Source organism: Stenella coeruleoalba, assembly GCF_951394435.1.
Source record: "Stenella coeruleoalba genome assembly, chromosome: 15".
In the NCBI taxonomy this organism is placed as follows: domain Eukaryota; kingdom Metazoa; phylum Chordata; class Mammalia; order Artiodactyla; family Delphinidae; genus Stenella; species Stenella coeruleoalba.
Window position 1 is genome coordinate 29,149,295 of NC_137161.1, and position 20,530 is coordinate 29,169,824.

The 20,530-nt window shown below is 49.9% G+C and overlaps 1 protein-coding gene across 3 annotated transcripts; it reads right to left on the bottom strand.

The window, feature by feature from the left end:
• Positions 1-13,586: 13,586 nt before the first annotated feature.
• On the bottom strand, positions 13,587-19,849 carry CPXM1 (carboxypeptidase X, M14 family member 1). 3 transcript variants are annotated; one of them, XM_079945160.1, is made up of 14 exons: positions 19,582-19,848; positions 18,128-18,289; positions 17,831-17,940; positions 17,584-17,723; positions 17,388-17,478; positions 16,612-16,762; positions 16,439-16,527; positions 15,988-16,111; positions 15,704-15,900; positions 15,437-15,616; positions 15,055-15,352; positions 14,742-14,881; positions 13,986-14,088; positions 13,587-13,884 (listed from the first exon to the last, which is right to left on the bottom strand). In XM_079945160.1, the coding sequence occupies exons 1-14, from the start codon at positions 19,751-19,753 to the stop codon at positions 13,646-13,648; spliced, it is 2,196 nt and encodes a 731-aa protein (XP_079801286.1). In that variant the 5' UTR covers positions 19,754-19,848; the 3' UTR covers positions 13,587-13,645. The 3 variants fall into 3 exon arrangements, with proteins under 3 accessions (XP_079801286.1, XP_079801285.1, XP_079801284.1); XM_079945159.1 differs by having other exon boundaries at positions 15,437-15,897; positions 19,582-19,849; XM_079945158.1 differs by having other exon boundaries at positions 15,437-15,900; positions 19,582-19,849.
• Between the last annotated feature and the right edge of the window lie 681 nt (positions 19,850-20,530).

Below are 20,530 nucleotides of genomic sequence, written 5' to 3' on the forward strand. Positions count from 1 at the left end.
TCATCACCATTTATTAAAATGACCATCTTTTCTCCACTGCAAGTCAGTGGCACCTTTATCATAAATTAAGTTTCCATATGTGTACGGGTCTTTTTGTCTAGCTTTATACCAATTCCACACTATCTTAATTTCTTTAGATTTATAGTAAGTTTTGATATCCAGTACAGCAAATTGTCGAACTCAGTTCTTCATGATTATCTTAGCTACACTTGGTCCTTTGCATTTCCATTTGAATTTTATAATCAATTTATTAATTCTTTGTGTGTGTGTGTGTGTGGTACGCGGGTCTCTCATTGCTGTGGCCTCTCCCGTTGCGGAGCACAGGCTCCGGATGCGCAGGCCCAGAGGCCACGGCTCATGGGCCCAGCCGCTCCGCGGCATGTGGGATCTTCCCGGACCGGGGCACGAGCCCATGTCCCCTGCATCGGCAGGCGGACTCTCAACCACTGCGCCACTAGGGAAGCCCAATTTATTAATTCTTTAAAAGCCTCCTGCATTTTCATTGAGATTGTATTGAATTTATAGATCAGTTAATGGAGAATTGATATCTTTAAAATGTTGAATATTTCAATCTATGAATATTATGTATTGTTCCATTTATTTAAATCTTTTAAACTTCTCTTAACAGTATTTTATAGGCCTCTGTGTGGAAGTCTTACACATCGTTTATTTTTTCCTCAGTATCTGATTATTTTATGCTGTTATATATGATATCATTTTCTTAATTCCACTTCCTAGCTATTTGTTGTGGGTTTATAGAAATACAGTTGATTTTTGTACAATAACCTTGTATTCAGCAACCTTGCTTAGCTTACATATAGTAATACTTTATCCATAGATTATCTTGGATTTTTTTTTAATTTATTTTTTGGCTGCATTGGGTCTTCATTGAAGCACATGGACTTTCTCTAGTTGCAGCAAGCAGGGGCTACTCTTTATTGTGGTGCACGGGCTCTAGGCGCATGGGCTCAGTAGTTGTGCTCACGGGCTTAGTTGCTCCGTGGCATGTGGGATCTTCCTGGACCAGGGATCGAACCCGTGTCCCCTACGTTGGCAGGCGGATTCTTAACCACTGCGCCACCAGGGAAGTCCCATCTTGGATTTTCTTAAGTTGATAATTATGTCTTCTGTAAAGGACAGTCTTATTTCTTCATTTCCAATCCTTATTTCTTTTCTTTCCTTTTCTTGCCAAAATACATCACTGCTGCCTTCAATACAATGTTAATTAGAAGTAGAGTTAGTGAGTAATTTTATTTTGCTCCTGATCTCGAAAGGTAAACTTCTAACATTAAGTATCATGTTTGGTTTTAGAGCATCCTTCTATTCCTGAGTTTCTAAAAAAAAATTTAATTATGAATAGATGCCAAATTTTATGAAATGCTCCTGTGCATACATTGAGAGAATCGTGTGAATTTCTCCATTATTTTGTTAATGTGCTGAATTACATTCATTATATGTCTCATGTTAAACCACTGCATTAACTGCATTAATTGTATGCTTAATGGTACACTTCCATGTCTACTTTACCCAGGGTATACCATTTGTTAACATATAGTTCCATTCTCTCTCTCTCTCTCTCTTTCTGTCTCTTTCTCTTTCTTTATCTCTATCTCTTTCTCTCTTTGTGCTACTCTCCCAGAATGTACCCATTGGTCCTCACCTTCCCCATTTCTCTTCTAGAAGCTAGATTTCTGGGAAACAAAATGCAGAGATCTGAAGACCACTTCAGTACTTCACCCTGTCATGATACCTTCTGCTGCCTTCTGGGAGAGGGGGAGGGAAAAACACAAGAACAAAAGCAAATCAGTCTCTCACTAAGTCATTCTACCTCGATTCTAACCTGTCTGTCCTCAGCTGGACTCTGAGCTCTGGGTCTCCTCTTTTGGAGTTCCAGAAAGGTGCTCGTGGACCGTCTGTCCAAGAGCCCCTACCTCCACTCACTTCTCAAAGGGGAAGGTGTCCACCCCCACTCCCACCCCCTCCTTGCCTCAGTCCTGGCAGGGAGCACAGAGAGCCACCCCCGGGTAGATGGGGGTGAGGGGGGCAAGTGCTGGGATTAGAGCTGAGGGGACTGCCAAGGGGAAGGAGGGGTGTTCTGAGTCCATAGACACCCCCCACTGGAGACAGACTGGAAGAGACTTCATGATTCTAAAGATATAGAAGAGGCTTCCCACCAGGGCAATAACAGAAACTAGACTGTTTCTGCACGACGGAAAAAGAGCCAAGTGTTTAAAAGGGGAAGGAAAACACCGTCAACAGCAGGTCTGTTATTCCTTGGGGCCCAGCATCCTGGCATCTTGGTTCTCCAAAGCCTTTCCTTCCTCATTCCCTGCCAGCCTGGGAGTGAACGCTGCCCCTGAGAGACCCTTCGCTGTGCAGTGGGCCCCTCGAGCTGGGCTTCCAGGGTTCCCAGGGGAGGTGTAGGTGCCTCTCCATGGCTAGGGTGTAAGGGGCTATCCATCTAGCACCATGGCCAAGGGCCACGCTATAGTGGGCAGCCATCCTGTGAGTCCAGTTCCTGAAGGCCTGCCTTAGGGTGGAGGGTTGGGCAGGAAAGCCCTCTGGCCTGCGTCCCTGCCCCTGCTGCCTCTCTTGGGGTTCCCCCAACTGGGAGCCTAGCCCCCTCCACACATCCAACCCCTCACCCAGAGCCTGAGTCCACCTTCCGGTGGGTGGAGGAGGGTCTGGCCACTGAGGCTGGCACCGACTCAAGCCCAGCCAGCTTTGGCTTCTGTGGCGAAAGCGGGTTTGTCTGGGCTGCTCCCCAGGCCCTTCTTGGAGCCGGGCCCAGAGGGCCACCTCGCCAAGACAAACTGTGGCTGCCGCGTGGAATGTGGTCGAGTGGCTGCTCAGCAAGCCTGAACCCGGCAGGCCTGTCAGTGGTGCCCCCGCGGTTCTGCAGTGTGGAGCCCTACAGGGTCCCCAGGGTCAGGTCAGGCCAGGCCGGGAGCAGGTAACAAGAGGCTGCCAGTTGTAAAGCAACTATACTCCAGTAAAAATTAATTTAAAAAAAAAATTGGCTGCCAGGCATCGCTCTGTCCCTTTTTGAGTGAGGTGGGGCATCCCTTCTCTTGGTCTCATCTGAAAACCAAAAACTCATAATCAAGCCTCAAGGTTGACAGAATTCCTCCAAGCCCACTTCCTCGGGGGAGCAGCTCAGTAGCAGAAGGTGGGGGAGGAGGGGCTGCAGGGAGGCATATGTGCCTGTGTGTGTACGTGTGGAGTCGGGGCTGACAGAGCAGGAGAAAGAGAGGTAGCAAGGCCTCTTCTTCCCTCAACACTGCCCAGGAGGAGTGGCGACATTGACATTTAGACCCACAACTTATGCAGCACTTGCCGTAAGGGGATTCCCTGGAAGCAGAGGCTGAAATGGGGGCTGGGGTGCATGTGGAAGTGCTCTCTAGAAGAAAAGGGCTGAGGGAGGCAGGACAGGGCTGGGGTGGGGATGGGGGGATGCTAAGTAAGAATGTGGTATCAGCGGAGCCTAACCTGATGCCATAGGGAGCCCTGGAGCTTGAAGGGCATGACAGTTGGCAAGGAGATGGCTGTAATACCCCTGGGCGCATGGGCTTAATTGCTCAGTGGTATGTGGGATCTTCCCAGACCAGGGCTCGAACCTGTGTCCCCTGAATTGGCAGGCGGATTCTTAACCACTGCTCCACCAGGGAAGTCCCTCTGTAGGTTTACTTTCTGCCCCACATACCCCAGATTTGGAACAGAAGAAGCTGGCAACTCAGAAATGCCAGTGGGTGAAAAGAACAACAAAAGGCCCCAACAAAAACCTGCTGTCTCTCTAGTCAAGAAACCAAGAAAGGAGCAACCCGGTAAGACAGAAACTTTTAGACAAAAAAGTTTATACTCCAGTCAAATCCCCCAGAAGAAACTGTAGCCCCACCTACACTCACACCAGCAAAGGCCCAGTGGGGAGCCTAAACTTCCATCCTGTCCAGGCTGCAAGGAGGTACCCCAACACCCTGCCAGTGTGATGCCAGAGAAGACCAAGTAAAGGGCAGAGACTTTCATCCCCGCTGGCTGGCGATGAGGCCTCCCCTGGGGCCTCACTCGTGTTTCACCATGTTAGTGAAAACCATGTGAAAAGCCTGCATTTCCACCCCACTCAGCAGTAACAAGCGGCTTCTCATTCTCCCTGCTGGGATGGTGTCACAAGAAACCTAATGAGTCAGGACTTTGACCATGGCCCAGAGGTAAAAAGTCTACCCCCAACCTGTGGTGTCAGTGGAGATCACACTTGGAGCCAGACCTCCCACCTCTGCCCATCAGTGAAAAGGAACACCACCCCCTGGGTGTCAACAGAGGTCAAGTGAGAAAATTAGACTCTCTACCTCTGCCTGGCAGCACCCCGCCTTGCCCTGGTAGCCTGGTGTCAGAAAAAGCCAGTTAAAATATAAAATTTCGGGGCTTCCCTGGTGGCACAGTGGTTGGGAATCCTCCTGCCAATGCAAGGGACACGGGTTCAAGCCCTGGCCCGGGAATATCTCACATGCCGCAGAGCAACTAAGCCTGCGAGCCACAACTACTGAAGCCTGTACGCCTAGAGCCCGTCCTCCACGACAAGAGAAGCCACTGCAATGAGAAGCCTGTGCACTGCAACGAAGAGTAGCCCCCACTCGCCGCAACTAGAGAAAGACCGCACGCAGCAACGAAGACCCAATGCAGCCAAAAATAAATAAATAAATAAAATATATATATTTTTTAAAAAGTTAACATTAGTGTCAACCAAGTCCCAGAAGGAAAGATAAAAAAGTTAGGACTGAAAAAATACTTGAAGAAATAACTGAAAAATGTTCATTTCTCACTCAGGTCTTAAGGGCCCCAACCTCTGAGAAAGGCAATTCCATATTTTTGTGTTTCTTATACAGCTGTAATTAAAAGAACATCTGTGGGTTTCCCTGGTGGTGCAGTGGTTGAGAGTCCGCCTGCCGATGCAGGGGATGTGGGTTTATGCCCCGGTCCAGGAAGATCCCACATGCCGCGGAGCAGCTAGGCCCATGAGCCATGTCCGCTGAGCCTATGCATCCGGAGCCTGTGCTCCGCAACGGGAGAGGCCACAACAGTGAGAGGCCCACGTACCGAAAAAAAAAAAAAAGAACATCTGTAACTTCAAAGTTCCAAGAAACCTGAGGATTTGGGCCACTACATTGTTTCTGCAATTCCTCCTACACGCAGAGTTTCGTAAGCAATAGTTTGACATTCAACTTTAAGCCTTTGGCCTTTATTTCTTCCACACTTTCCAAGCTTTCACAGACTTGGGGGCATTTAGCTTGTGTCTTATCTCACAGGCTAGAACCACCGTTGTCTTCCTCTCCGTGGATATCAAACAGGTTTCATCTCAAGCACATTCTAGTACATATGGTGTCTTGGTTCAAATTAGAAAAAGACGTCCCTTTTTCAAGTAAAACAAACAAAAAAAGTTATATTATATTATCTGTTTCTTAACAATAATAACTAAGACAAATATACAGGGACTTCCCTGGTGGTCCAGTGGTTAAGACTTCACCTTCCATTGCAGGGGGTGCAGGTTCATACCTGGTCGGGGAGCTAAGGTCCAACATGCCTTGCAGCCAAAAAACCAAAATATAAAACAGAAGCAGTACTGTAACAAATTCAGTAAACATTTTTTAAATGGTCCACATCAAAAAAAAAAATCTTAAAAAAAAAAAAAGACAAATATACATGAGCACCTGATCCCTCCCAAAGCTGAGAGCATTTTGTGTCACCTGATACCTGGGCTGGAGGAGTATTCCTAGATGAAGACTGTGTTGTCTCCAGGGACTTCTCTGGTGGCCCAGTGGTAAAGAATCCGCCTTCCAATGCAGGGGTTGTGGATTTGATCCCTAGTCAGGGAATTGAGATCTCACATGCCATGGGGCAACTAAGCCTGCATGCCACAACTACTGAGCTTGTGCGCCTCAACTAGAGCCAGTGTGCCACAACTACAGAGCCCACATGCTCTGGAACCGCGCGCCACAACTACAGGCCCACGCTCCCTGGAGCCTGTGTGCCACAACTAGAGAAGAAAAAAACCCGCACACCACAAGTAGAGAGAAGCCCATGCACCTCAATGAAGAGCCTGCGCACTGCAACGAAAGATCCCGCATGCCTCAGTGAAGATCCTGTGTGCCACATCTAACACCCAATACAGCCAAAAATAAATTAAATAAATAAATCTTTTTTTTTAAAAAAAGAGAGCTTCCCTGGTGGCGCAGTGGTTGAGAGTCCACTTGCCGATGCAGGGGACGCGGGTTCGTGCCCCGGTCCAGGAAGATCCCACATGCAGCGGAGCGGCTGGGCCCGTGAGCCATGGCCGCTGAGCCTGCACGTCCGGAGCCTGTGCTCTGCAACGGGAGAGGCCACAACAGTGAGAGGCCCGTGGACCGCAAAAAAAAAAAAAAAGAATGTGTTGTCTCCAGAATCCAAAGAGACCACCAGTCACTGTGCTTTCTTCTTTGTGGTGGAGGATGCAAGATGCAGCAATTAGTCTTTTACTTTGGAGGAAATATCATGGCATGCCCTTGATGAATGGATCCCATAGGACCTTACCAAAGTGGCAGTTTCCTGAATCTTCATAGGGTTTATTTCCCACTATCTGGAGTGTGTGTGTCTTACCAAGGTCTCTAGTGTGCTAGCTGTGTCATGTTCATCCTGCCCAACCAGTATGATGTCAGCAATGTAAAGAACCATTGTAGCATTCTTCACAATGTACAGATGGTCCAGATATATTCAAACTATATTATGATAGAGACCGGGAGAGTTAACATCAGTGTGAAACTCCAAGTGATTATTTTCGATCATTCATTGTGAACTAGAACTGTTTCTGATCCTCTTTTCTAACTGGAATGGAATTCTAATATGGAATTCACCGTATTAACAAACTGAAAAAGAAAAATAGAAATGATCATCTCAATAGATGCAGAAAAAAGCATTTGACAAAATCTAACATTCATTCCTGATAAAAATTCTCAGCAAACTAGGATTAGAAGGGAACCTTCTCAACATGATAAGGGGCATCTATAAAAACCTAATAGCTAACGTCAAACTGAATGTTTCCCTCCTAAAATCCACTCTTACCACTCTTGTACTTCTTTGATCTACAGATTTATATCTTTCACCAAAGTTGGGGAGTTTTCAGCCATTGTTACTTAATTCCTATTTGATATAGTACTGGAAGTTCTAGCAAGTGCAATAAAGCAAGAAAAAGAAATAAAATGCTTAATACTGTAAAGGAATAAATAAAATTACCCCTATTGATAGATGGTATGATCATCTATGCAGAAAATTCTAGGGAATCTATATTTTTTTAAAGTCCTATATCTAATAAGCAAGTTTAGCAAGGTCACAAGACTTGAGATCAATATACAATATTCCATCATACTTCAATGTATTAGCAACAAGGGGCTTCCCTAGTGGCACAGTGGTTAAGAATCCGCCTGTCAATGCAGGGGACACGGGTTCGAGCCCTGGTCCGGGGGGATCCCACATGCCGCAGAGCAACTAAGCCCATGCACCACAACTACTGAGCCATGTGCCACAGCTACTGAAGCCCACGCACCTAGAGCCCGTGCTCTGCCACAAGAGAAGCCACCGCAATGAGAAGCCTGTGCACCACAACGAAGAGTAGCCCTCACTCGCCGCAACTAGAGGAAGCCCGCAAGCAGCAACAAAGACCCAACACAGCCAAAAATAAATAAATATAATAAATTTAAAAGAAAGAAAAGAAATGTACTTATAATAAAAAAAAGTGTTCCTTAAAAAAAAATATATATATATAAGCAATGAACAACTGGAACATGACATTTTTGAAAATAGTAACTGTATATTTTTGCTAGGGCTGCCACAGATTGGGTAGCTAAGAGGACAGAAATTTATTTTCTCACAGTTCTAGCTATGAAGCCCAAGATCAAGGTGTTTCAAGATTTCATTTCTCCTGCCTGACCTCTCCTTGTTTTATTGATGGAGGTCTTTCACTGTGTCCTCACATGGCCTTTTCTCTGGGCAAACATGTCCCTGGTATCACTCCCTCTTTTTATAAGAACACAAGTCACATTGGATTAGGGCCCACCCATCTGACTTCATTTAACCTCAGTTACCTTTTTAAAGTCTCTATCTCCAAATATAGTAACATTCTGAGGTGTGTGTGGGAGCGGACTTCAACATACAAATTTGAGGGGGACAGAATTCAGTCCATACAGTACCATTTACAATAGCTCCAAAAAAATGAAATACTTGAATATATCTAACAAAACATATACAGGATCTGTATGCTAGAAACTACAAAATGCTAATGAAAGCAATCAAAGAAGAATTAATAAAAGGAAAAACATACCATATTTATAGATTGGAAGACATAGTATATTTAAGATATATATTCTCCCCCAAATTGAACAATAAATTTAATGTAATTCCAATTAAAATTCCAGCAGGACTCTTTGTAGATAGAGACAAGCTAAATCTAAAATGTATATAGGGACTTCCCTCCTGGTCCAGTGGGTAAGACTCCACGCTCCCAATGAAGCGGGCCCGGGTTCCAACCCTGGTCAGGGAACTAGATCCTGCATGCTGCAAATAAGATCCAGTGCAGCCTAAATAAATAAATAAACATTAAAAAAATTCAAATAAAGTGTATATAGAAAGGTAAAGAAACTAGAATAGCCAAAACAATTTTGAAAAAGAAAAACAGGGCTTCCCTGGTGACGCAGTGGTTGGGAATCCGCCTGCCAATGCAGGGGATGCAGGTTCGAGCCCTTGTCCGGGAGGATCCCACATGCCGTGGAGCAACTAGGCCCATGCACCACAACTACTGAGCCTGCACTCTAGAGACCACAAGCCACAGCTACTGAGCCTGCATGCAACAACTACTACTGAAGCCTGTGCTCCGCAACAGGAGAAGCCACCGCAGTGAGAAGCCCGTGCACCACAAGGAAGAGTGGCCCCTGCTCACCGCAAGTAGAGAAAGCCCACATGCAGCAACAAAGACCCAACACAGCCAAAACTAAATAAATAAAATAAATATATTTTAAAAAGTAAATAAATTTAAAAAAGAACAAAAACAAAGATGTAGGATTCACATTAACCACTTTTTTGTAGGTTTGTTTTTTTTTTTAATCTTTTGGCCACGTCACACAGCATGTGGAATCTTAGTTCCCTGACCAGGGATTGAACCCGCGCCCCCTGCACTGGGGGCGTGGAGTCTTAACCACTGGACCACCAGGGAAGTCTCTGTAGGGTTTTTTTAATTTAGTTTTTTAATTGTGGTAAAATTTAGCATTGTAATCATTTTTAAGTGTACAATCAGTGACATCAAATACATTCACAACGTTGTAATGCTGGACGTGCTATCTATTTCTAGACCTTTTTCATCATCCCAAACAGAAACATGTACCCATTAAGTTATAACTCCCCATTCCCCTTACCCCCAATCCTTAGTAATCTCTACTCTTTTTTTCTTTAAAATGTCTTTAACTTTTATACAATTTTTAAAGGTTACTTTCCATTTACAGTTATTACAAAATATTGGCTGATTTCCCCATGTTGTACAGTACTTCCTTGAGCCTATCTTACACCCAATAGTTTGTACCTCTCACTCACCAACCCCTATAATGCCCCTCCCCCTCCCAGTGGTAACCACTAGTTTGTTCTCTGTATCTCTGAGTCTGCTTCTTTTATGCCATATTCACTAGTTTGTTATATTTTTTAGATTCCACATATAAGTGATATCATACAGTATTTATCTTTCTCTGACTTATCTCACTTAGCATAATGCCCTCCAAGTCCAACTATGTTGCTGCAAATGGCAAAATTTTGTTCTTTTTTATGGCTGAGTAGTATTCCATTGTATATATACATACCACATCTTTATCCATTTACTTAATTTGGTTTCATGTCTTGGCAATTGTAAATGCTGCTGCTATGAACATTGGGGTGCATGTGTCTTTTCAAATTAGTGTTTTTGTTTTTTTCAGATGTATACTCAAGAGTGGAAATGCTGGGTCATATGGTAGTTCTATTTTCAGTTTTTTGAGAAACCTCCATAATGTTTTCCACAGTGGCTGCACCAACTTACATTCCCACCAGCAGTGTACGAGGGTTGCCTTTTCTCCACATCCTCACCAACATTAGCTTTTTATGTTCTGTTTTTGTTTTTGTTTCTGTTTTGTTTTTGGTTTTTTTTTTCTTGCGTTACGCGGGCCTCTCACCGTTGTGGCCCCTCCCATTGCGGAGCACAGGCTCCGGACACGCAGGCTCAGCGGCCATGGCCCACGGGCCCAGCCGCTCTGCGGCATGCGGGACCCTCCCGGACCGGGGCACGAACCCGCGTCCCCTGCATCAGCAGGCGGACTCAACCACTGCGCCACCAGGGAAGCCCTATGTTCTTTTTTATGATAGCCATTCTGACAGGCGTGAGGTGATATCTCATCGTGGTTTTGATTTGTATTTCCCTGATGATTAGCAATGGTGAGCATCTTTTCATGTGCCTGTTGGCCATCTGCATTTCCTCTTTGGAAAAATGTCTATTCAGTTCTTCTGCCCATTTTTTAATCGGGTTGTTTGGGTTTTTTTGATATTGAGTTGTATGAAGTAACCTCTATTCCACTTTCTGTCTCTATGAATTTGCCTTTTCCGATACCTCATATAAGAATTATATGGAGGGCTTCCCTGGTGGCGCAGTGGTTGAGAGTCCACATGCCGAGTCCACATTCCCTACAGTTTATATTGTACACCCAGGAATAGGGGCATGTGTGCCTTCAGTTTTACTAGATGATGCTGAGTGTTCTTCATCTTGTCATATATGTCAAGCATAATGCAAAGACAAACACCTCTAATGACACATGGTACAGACACAAATAAGGGTTTATTGGAGGGAACTTCTCGGCAAAGAGCTGGGATCATGCATATAATGCCTCAAAGTCCCATTATCCAAAAGATGGCTTGCTAGGCCAGGAAGGGCTGATCTCGGTGTTAAAAGAGCAGGAGAGGGGCCCCATTTTCACTCCACTTTGCATATTTATGAGGAAAGTAGAAGGAACCTTGGAATCCCTTGACAACTATGTAACAGAGGGAGTTTGCTGGCCAGGGAAATGTCTTACTAGAAATGGGGGAAATTCAGAGCTTGAGTTCACATGTCATTTCAGTTATGCTGAACTAGCTGTTCCTAGGGTACCTAAGAGAGAAGGGAAAGATTCACTGGAAACTTCCAGCAGACAAGGCTGGCTGTGTTCAGTTATATCATTATATAATGTTCCTTTCTGTCTCTGGTAATTTTCTTTGCCCTGAAGTCAACTTTATCTGATATTAAGATAGCCACTCCTGCTTTCCTTTAATTAATGTTTGCATGATACATCTTTTTTTATTTTTTTACTTTCAAGGTGCCTGTATCTTAACACTTGGAGTTTGTTGTAATTACAGTTGAGTCATGTCTTCTAATTTACTGTGCCAATAAGCTGTGCACTTATGTGTACTTTTAATTATATATATTAAACTTCAATGAATAATTTTTTTTTTTTTTTTTTGGAAAAAGTTCTGCTGTACAAGAAGCATTGGAGATGGGGAGAAAAGGAGCAGGGAGATGGGAGATGTGGTACTAATCCCTCATGGTGATCTGAGATTGAAAATGAGAGACAGGCAGAGACAGACAATACAACAGCCCAGCACTAGGCAAAGCTTACATAATAGGCTACATGGATGTCTTTGTGCCATAGTTTGCCTGTTAGTATTTGCCACATTCCTGCCCTTGCAAGCTCTCCTCTGAATTGCAGGGGGCTTAAGGTGCCTGGAAACTACATTTCGTGGACTTCTTTGCAAACTAGGTTACAGTTAGATTTTGCCAGTGGACTTCATAGGTTGGAGATTAGAAAGTGGAAGGAAGGGAGAAATCTGATTCCAGCCACACCAGGCAACCACAAGTGATCACAGCTGGCTACTGGTGGCCACAGGTGACTGTGGGCTCCAGCACCAGCACCAACATCAGGCTTATAAACACCAGACCAGGATTTCCCTCGTGGCGCAGTGGTTAAGAATCCACCTGCCAATGCAGGGGACACGGGTTTGAGCCCTGGTCCAGGAAGATCCCACATGCCGCGGAGCAACTAAGCCTGCGCACCACAACTACTGAAGCCCACACGCCTAGAGCCCATGCTCTGCAACGAGAAGCCACCGCACTGAGAAGCCCGTGCACCTCAAGAGTAGCCCCCACTCGCCACAACTAGAGAAAGCCCGCGCACAGCAACAAGGACCCAACACAGCCAAAAAATACTAACAAACAAAAAACCCAAACCAAGGGTGTTATCAGCTTCCTGACTTCTAAGTAAAACTCCCTTCTCCCTTTTTCTCATCTAGCTCTGCCAACATCTTTTTTTTTTTTAAAGACTGCATTTCCTTGCTTTATTTGCATATACAGACTTGATTTTTTTTTTTAACAGTTTCCCCAAAGGAATGTGTCTTGCTTATTACTGACATTTGGTATGTTTCATTCATTGGAATATATATTTTTTTTATTTTTGGCTGCATTGGGTCTTCGTTGTTGCGTGCGGGCTTTCTCTAGCTGTGTCCTCCGGCTTCTCATTGCAGTGGCTTCTCTTGTTGTGGAGCATGGGCTCCAGGCGTGCAGGCTTCAGTAGTTGTCGTGCATTGGCTCAGTAGCTGTGGCTTGCGGGCCCTAGAGCACAGGCTCAGTAGTTGTAGCGCCCGGGCCTAGCTGCTCTGCAGCATGTGGGATCTTCCCAGACCAGGGCTTGAACCTGTGTCCCCTGCATTGGCAGGTGGATTCTCAACCGCTGCACCACCAGGGAAGCCCTCTTCCAACACCTTTATACCCAATGTCCAACATTAAATTCCCCTCTTCTTGAAATATCTAGAGTGGGTTATTTTCGTGGCAAGATACTGACGGACACGTAACTTCCCCTTCAATCTGAAAGAAATGAATCGAATGCTGTCATTTACCAACACTCTCCAAAATGGCTGGTGAAGCAAACCCAAATGCTCTCAGCTGTTCTCTCTGGTTTTCTCCTTGGAGCTGTCCCTGTCCACACCCCGACACCATACCCACCTCCCACCTAAACTTCGAGAACCGTCACCTCTATTGCATCCGGACTGACCCGCAGCGCTGTATTTCACTCCCATGTGTACACCTCCCCGGTCTCTGCTCCCACAGCAGCCAGCCTCCACCTTGGCACGCTTGTCCCCTCTTGACTGGGAGCCCCAGGAGGTTGATGGGCACTGTTTATCCTTGACTCCTTGCATGCTTGGCACTGAGCAGGTGCTTACAGAATGTTTCACATCACCAAGTGGTGTCTGCCGCAGAAGTTGATGGGTTGAAGAGTTGCTCTGTCAAGCCCTGGTTCAGGAAGAACCCAGGTGGGATCCTCTTTCCACACTATTTTTCCAGAAGTCGACTGATGAGAGTATACAAGTGTGTGCAGAATAGGATCGGGGAAGCTGAGGCCTGGCCCAGCTGGAGGACCTGGGACATAGAGACCACAGGAATATTGGCTGAGGTGCCAAACAGCTTTAATGAGCCTGAGCATCTTTCCCCCTACTTTGTCCCTCCCTCCCAACTCTCCGTGCCCCCTCCTTCAGTTCTGGACAGGTCCAGCCTGCCCAAGGCTCTGGGGCTCTTCGGCTAGAGGTGTTAATTCTGTCCCCTCAGTCGCTCCAGCCGCCTCCGAAGGTCCGGGGGCACCTTGGCCCCAGCTGCCAGCAGCTCTCGAAGTCTCTGTTTGGGAGTCTTGGTGAGGTGGAAATTGCAGGGCACAGGGCCCTCTTCAAAGGTGACCCGGCAGTTCCGAGTCGCTGCGTGGTAGCCCTCAGCACTGGCAGTCACCACATAGTCCCCTGGGGTCAGCAGGCGCCAATAATCCCCGCCCCATGCTGAGAGGAGTGAAAGGCAAGATCAGAGTCCAGTGGTCCTCAGCTTCTGACCCAGCTAAAGCCTCCCACACCTCCCCCCATCCCCTCCCCCACACACCCACCCGTTGTTACATCATGGTTAATCCCATCCACGGCAATGACAGCATCAGCAATCCCAATCTCCGTGTCCTTGTCCCTCACAACTCCGGCAATGCCCATGCGCACCTGTGTGGGAAAAGGTTATCAAAACCCCTTTCCTTCTGTGTGAAAATGTGGACTTCAGTTCATTTTCTGGCTCTGTTTCCCACAAATTTGATAGAGGTGGTGCGTCTACTCTGTTTCTACGTGACAATACTCTGGTGAAAATATCTCCTTATTGACAAATTGCATCTGGATTGGGAGAACTATAAACGCCTGGCAGGAGGGCATATCTATGGGCTTTCCCGAGTTCAGTGACTCTTGTTATTGGCCTTGTGTTTTAGAACTCTTGGAAACTATACTTACGGAGTCATTCCAAGGGACATGAGTTCTGTGAAAAGTGAAGTGTCTATGCCAGGGCATTTCCTGCACTTGCAAAATCGGACTCTTTTCTGAGAACAGCTCTGGGTCAGCTCTATGGACAATTGCCTGGACTGCTGTCAGGTCTATTCCCACCTGCTAACAATGTCTTACGCCACCCCGCTGGCAAACCGTGATTCCTGTCCTGTATCCCTCCAAGTCAATCTGATGCTGAGTGAGTGTGACCCATGGCACCTGTGAGTCAGAATGCTCAGCCTGACCTTAGGCTCAGCTCCCTATTGGGAGTTGCATCAACATGGAGAAGAGACCAGTCAGGAGTGACTCGGGCAGGCTGGGCACAGGGGGGATTCAGGTCCGACCTGTTCCAGGTAGGTGAGAAGGGCATCTTTGTTGTTCTCCCACTCCTGGCGCAGCTCGTTCTCGTGAGGAAACTTGTCACAGGACAGCTCCACAGTGACCTCAAAGCAGTTGGTGTGTAGGTAGCTGAAGTCATTCATGCCTAGGGGTACCGCAGACACTGGAGCCTAAAGGGGCGGGATGGGAGCCCTGCCCTCCTGGTGCCCTCCTCTGGGACACATTCCTGGTGACAGTTGACACCAGTGGTTATGTGAGAGCAGACTGTCTTACTGGGCAGTTATGGGGACGGAGCTAACCCCACCCTTGGGCACATACTCCCAGGAACTGTGTGCCAGTCAGCCCCGTTGATGATGTTGCCATACGAGGAGAAGTCCTGGCTGTGGCAGGGTCGGCGATCTGGGTCCTGCATTGCCCAATTAGTGCCAGCATAGACAGTGCTGAGCCAGCGAAACACTGCCTCATCTGGGGTGGGCGTGAGTTCACGGGCGGCCCACGGAGTCCGAGTCATGTCGAAGGGGTAGGACACCACGAGCTCACCCCCGTGGAGGTTGGCACTTAGCACAAAAGGGATCCGTTCCATCCACTTGATCACTGCCCGCGTTTCAGGAGCCACCTGGACAAGGGCAGGTCAGGGGGGTGGGAGACAGAGACAAAGGCCCCTAGGGTGGCCCTCCACCACTGCCCCCAGAATACTCACAGTGGCATTGGGCAGGGTGTAGTAAGTAGGCAGTGGCAGGTGATGGTTGGGGACAGTGTCAGGCACCAGCCCATCATCCTCTGCTTCCCACAGTGGTGTGTTGAGGTCAGCAAAATTATGGTTAAGGTCAATGCCCTGATGGTTCCAGCGGCCCTCTGCCCAGCCCACCAGCTCCGAGCCCTGCCAGGGACGAAGTCTGTTCAAGCCGAGCAGGCTCCAGGCACCACAACGGAAGGAGCAGGCTGGCCCTCGTGCCAAGTGGCCTACCCGGCGGAAGGCAGTCTCATAGCCGTCAGGGTTCATGGAGGGCAGCAGGTGAATGCGCGTCTCGGTGAGCAGCCGGGTCACCCGCGGGTCCCCTCTCAGGAACTCACGGCACAGGAACTGCATTAGGAGCAGGAGCAACTCCCGCCCCAGGGCCTCATTCCCATGCATGCCAGCCACGTAGCGCACCTCAGGCTCTCCTGGGAGCACACAGGTGCTCGCAACTGGCTCGTGCCCCTGTCCCTCCCCGCCACTGTGCCCACCTCTCCCACCCCACCTGCCAGTACCCAGCTCATGCTCCCCAGGCTGGTCCGACATTTCCATCACATACAGCTTCAGGCCCTGATGGCTCTTCCCGATGCTGTAGACGCGGGTGATGTTGGGGCACTGCTCGTTCACCTGCTTCATCAGCTGGGGGGTGGAGTGCACCTCCCATGGTGCAGGGCATGGGAGGATCAGACCCAGGGGTCAGACCACATGTGGCCACGGAAGGACTTCAAAAGCTTGTGGTGGCCCATACAGATGGGGACACCATGGCACAGTACAGGAGTGGGCAGCAGCAGACCAGAAGGAAGGGTCAGAATAAGGGAGGCGCCATAACAAGGGAAATGGGGGCAGTTTAGGGGTCAACAGGAGGGTGAGATGAGGGTGGACATGAGGGCAATCATGTCCAGTTATGCCCTGGTAGGCGGAGGACCTGAGATGGGCAGATCCTCCCACCTGGGTCATAGTGGTTACCTTCCTCATGGCTTTATAATCATGATGCCGGAAGTCCAGTGTGTCGGAGGATCCCAGCACAGGGACCTCAGGGAACAGACCATTAGGATCTGGTAGAGGATGAGTTCGCAATAAAGGGGGAGTTCCCAGTGGAGGGTGCGCCCTGCCCATCCAACCCTTGTCTTACAGCCCACCTGAGACTGGGCAGGCCAGGATCTCTGCCCGGAGGCAGGATGCACCTCCCTGGAGCCAGGTCTGGGGCAGCAGGCGAATGAAACGGGCCACCTGCGGCTCAGGCAGGAGGTTCAGCACGGGTGTCTCTGGGTCCGAATTGGCAGGAAATACCTGGGGGCATCAAGTTCTTTGTAAGGGTGGCTTGAACCGCAGCAGCCAGCCTGGCGGAGGGCCCAGGGAAGGAGCTCAGGCCGCTGAGCTCACTGAAAAATCCACCCCGGTAGGCTCAGCTGGAGACTTGCCCACTATGTCAAACACAGACCGCTGCCCACAGCCTTTGCCAGCAGGCAGCCCTAGGCAGCCACGCTTTCCGTTTTGGTCACAGCTCATTAGACCAATATGGCCATGTGACTCAGGAGCAGCCAATCCTGGAGGTGGCCAGGACCCCACACTGTAGCCTGGGGTAAAAAGGGGTCATTGAGATGGGGAAGCCAGAGCTATGAGGAGTTGAGAAGTGATGCAAGGACCAGGGACCCATCACCAGAAAGGGTGTTCCAGCAGGAGGCTGTGGCATGGAGGAAGGATTTGGGGAGGATACAGGCATCCAAAGCAGCCTGCCTCCCAAGGCTGTCTGCTGGGTGCCACCCATCCTGACAACAACCCCCCTTCTCCTGGGATGCCCAAGTGGACACTGTTCCTTGTCCTCAGAGGAGCCCCAGCCCAGCCCAGCACCCTACAGTGGGCCAGGAGCCCAACTCTCAGCATAGAGGGCCCCAGCCACCATGGGACCTCTCACCGCGTCCATCCCACTGCTGCGATTCTTACTCCCCCACCAGGTAAGACTGTCATTGCTGAACTGGACCTTGTATGATGTGACCCAGTCATACCTGGCAGGAAAGATGGGTAGAGGTGATGGGTGGCTCCCAGGACTCCCACCCCAGTCCTCCTGAGTCTGCCCATGACTTCCCTGGTCTGGAGATATCCTGCCTCACCTCCAGATGGAGTTCCTGCCCTGTGTGATAATGCCTGAGAAGCGGGTGGGGTGCCTAGCATCCACCTGAAGCCAGGGCTCGGCATCCTGCTGCTCGGCACACCAGGCACCATCAAAAAGGTCACCATCCTCGAGGCCTGACTGTGGGCACAGGACATAGTCATCAGAACCAGGTAGGCAGTATGGGGTAAGCCTTAACCGAAGGTGGGAGGGGCACGTAAGGAGGTCCTAGGGGTTGCCTTGCTGACCTGGATGTTGAGCCGTCCTCGGTGCGGTCCAAGACCAAAGGACTGGCTGCTAGATGCATCAAGCTGGTTATCTGAAACTCGCAGGGACTCCAGGCCCAAAGGGGGACAGTCTGGGACAGGGACAGAGCAGTAAAATGGGACCAGAGAAAGAGTGGTCAGGGCACACAGGAAGCTGAGCCTAAGCTTGCCAGTGTGTTGGACAGGCTGGGGGCATGTCTATGCCCAGGGGACCAAGAGCTACATTAGTTTGTGCCCCAGAGACTGCAAGTCTGGGCAGGGCCCCTGGAACGGTGGTACCTGGTTCTTGCTTCTCGGGGAGGTCAAGGGTCCTTGCGGGGCTGGTGGTCACTGAAGCCCTGGCAGTCACCGGGGGTCTGGGGGGAGTTAGCTTCTTTCGCTTCTTCATGATGATCTTTTTCTTCTTGATGACTCGAATCCGGACATGCTGTTCTGAGGTCCCTGGGGACCAAGGAGGCAGAGCACCAGGGAAGGAAAGGATGATACAAAACCCCAGATGGAGAGGTCTGCCAGCCCAAGAAAGCCTGCAAGTCCACAACAGGCCCCACCACACATATCCAAGAACCTTGGCATGGACTTAAAGGCCCACAGTCTGACCCCCAACCTACCTCTCCAGCCACTTCCTTGATTCCTTCTCCCCTCTGACGGCTTGGCCCTCACCAATAGAGAGCTACACTGCCACTAGGAACTATCTGCTTACTCCAAAGAGCTGAATTTGGTTTTTTAACTCCTTCTTTGCCCGGCTGTCCCTTTCCCTGTCATCCACCACCTTTGATTTTATTGCCTAATTCCCATTCTTCCTTTGCATCCCAGCCCAGATACACTTCAAGGAGCCTTCCTTAGCTCCAGACTCGGTCTCATGCCCCAAAGCCTCTGTACCACCTCCATCATTATGTTTGCCGTCTGAGATGAGATGTCCTGTCCTCAAATCCATGTCTGCCCGGGTGCTCAGGCCTTCCAGAGCTGGACCCCTGCCCTGCCTGCCCTTCAGTACAAAGTATTCATTGCACAAGGCAGGTGCCACTAGTTCCCCACCCAGCCTAGCTCCACAGATGCCCCTAGAACATGCTGTACATTTTTGTGTTAGGTGCCCTGTGCCTTTGCACAGACTGTTTCCTTCTTGGCTGCCCTCCTCTTCAGCTCTTCCTAATTCAGAGATACCCTTCAGGACCAGTTCCACTTGCCTCTCCCAAGAAGCCCTCCTAGGCTGCCAATCTCTTTGCTTTCCTCCTCTCTTACTCCCACATCTGAAAAGGTGGGAAGTCAGGCAGCCTTCCCCCTCCCTTCCCCAGGCAGTGCCGCGTTCCTCCTGGCAGAGAGCTCTTCTTCCCTTCCTCAGTTCTTTCCTTCCAGGCCCTGCCCTCAGTCTTGCTCTGCACCCTCCTCCTTTGTCTGCACCTCTTTCTCCCCTCCTCCGGGCTCTGGCCTCAGTTTCCTCATCTGTGAAAAGGGAAAGTTTGGGGCTGGAAGAGATAGCATCCAACTGGTTCCTGTCCCAGGACTGCTGACTTGGTTTGGCAGGGAACTGGGGCTGCTGACTCAGCAGCCATTGTACCGGGCAGGGAGTGTGTGTGCGTGGGGAAGGGTCGCCACACAGGCGCTGGGCACGGAGTGTGGCGTGTGTGGCGTGTGTGTGGTGTGTGTGCGCGTGCTGGGGAGGGGTCGCCACACGGGGGGCAGAGGAGTGGGACAACCGGCCCGCGGAAGAAGCGGGCCGTGGGTCGGAAGCTCACCGTTCTTGTTCCCTGCGGACAGCTCTGCCTGGCTGCTACGCGGGGCCGGGGTCGAGACCGGGGCCTCGGTGGTCGCGGGCGACGCCAGGCCCAGCACCGAGGCGCCGGACGCCCCCAGACTCAACCCGACGGCAGGCGCGAAGGTGGCCAAGGCGAGCAGGAGACCCCACATGGCTGGGTCCAAAGCGAGGACACGCGCTGGGCCCGCGATGGCCGGTGGGTTCGCCTCTTCCTGCTGGGGCTCGGGAGCCCCCCGCCCCTTCCTGCCGCCGCCGCACTCCCCCTGCGTCCTTCGACACGCCCACAGCCCGCTAGTTGGCCTCGGACCCTGGAGCCGAGGGGTAGGCAGGGGAGGGGAGAGGAAGGAGCGGGGAGGGGCCAGGGCTGCAGCCCAGGGTCTCCGCACCCGCCGACCCTCCCCCTCCCTCTCTGCCCCGCGCCCCAGCCCCCTGCACCTAACCACATATTATCCTCTCTCGGCAAAGACCCTGCACCCTGGATTCCACGCGATCCTGTGCGCCTGTCCCACAGTGGGCACTTACTGTGTACCATGCCCCGTGCCAGGCGCTTTACCCGTGGCCTCTCAGACAAATCTCATCTTACAAACTGGTAAACTGAGGCTCAGGGCGGCTAACTGACTTAGCCTAGGTAGCGAAGCCGAGAACTTTGGGGAGGAAACTACAAACCGAGAGGGAAATCTATCCAGTCAGAACCCCCTGCCAGGACGGGTGGAACGGAAAGGAGGGTGAGAGGAAACTGAGGCGGCGGCTGGGGTACGGGGTGGGGGAGGGCTGGCTCTCCAGGAATTCTTCTGAAGGACACCCAAGGGGCCCAGCTAGAGGCGGTGCTTCCCACCCCCGCACCGCGGCGCCCCGCCTCTCCTCTCTCTTCCTTTCCCCAGCCTCCTCTCCTTTGCTCACCCGGCTGCCACGTTCCGGGGTTACATAAT

Excerpts from the sequence above, each read along its gene's own strand:
- CPXM1 (XM_079945158.1), bottom strand. The coding sequence starts at position 19,753 with ATGTGGGGTCTCCTGCTCGCCTTGGCCACCTTCGCGCCTGCCGTCGGG. Across the intron at positions 18,290-19,581 it reads GTCCGCAGGGAACAAGAACG|GGACCTCAGAACAGCATGTC; the intron begins GTGAGCTTCCGA and ends CTTGGTCCCCAG. Across the intron at positions 17,724-17,830 it reads GAGGACGGCTCAACATCCAG|TCAGGCCTCGAGGATGGTGA; the intron begins GTCAGCAAGGCA and ends CTGTGCCCACAG.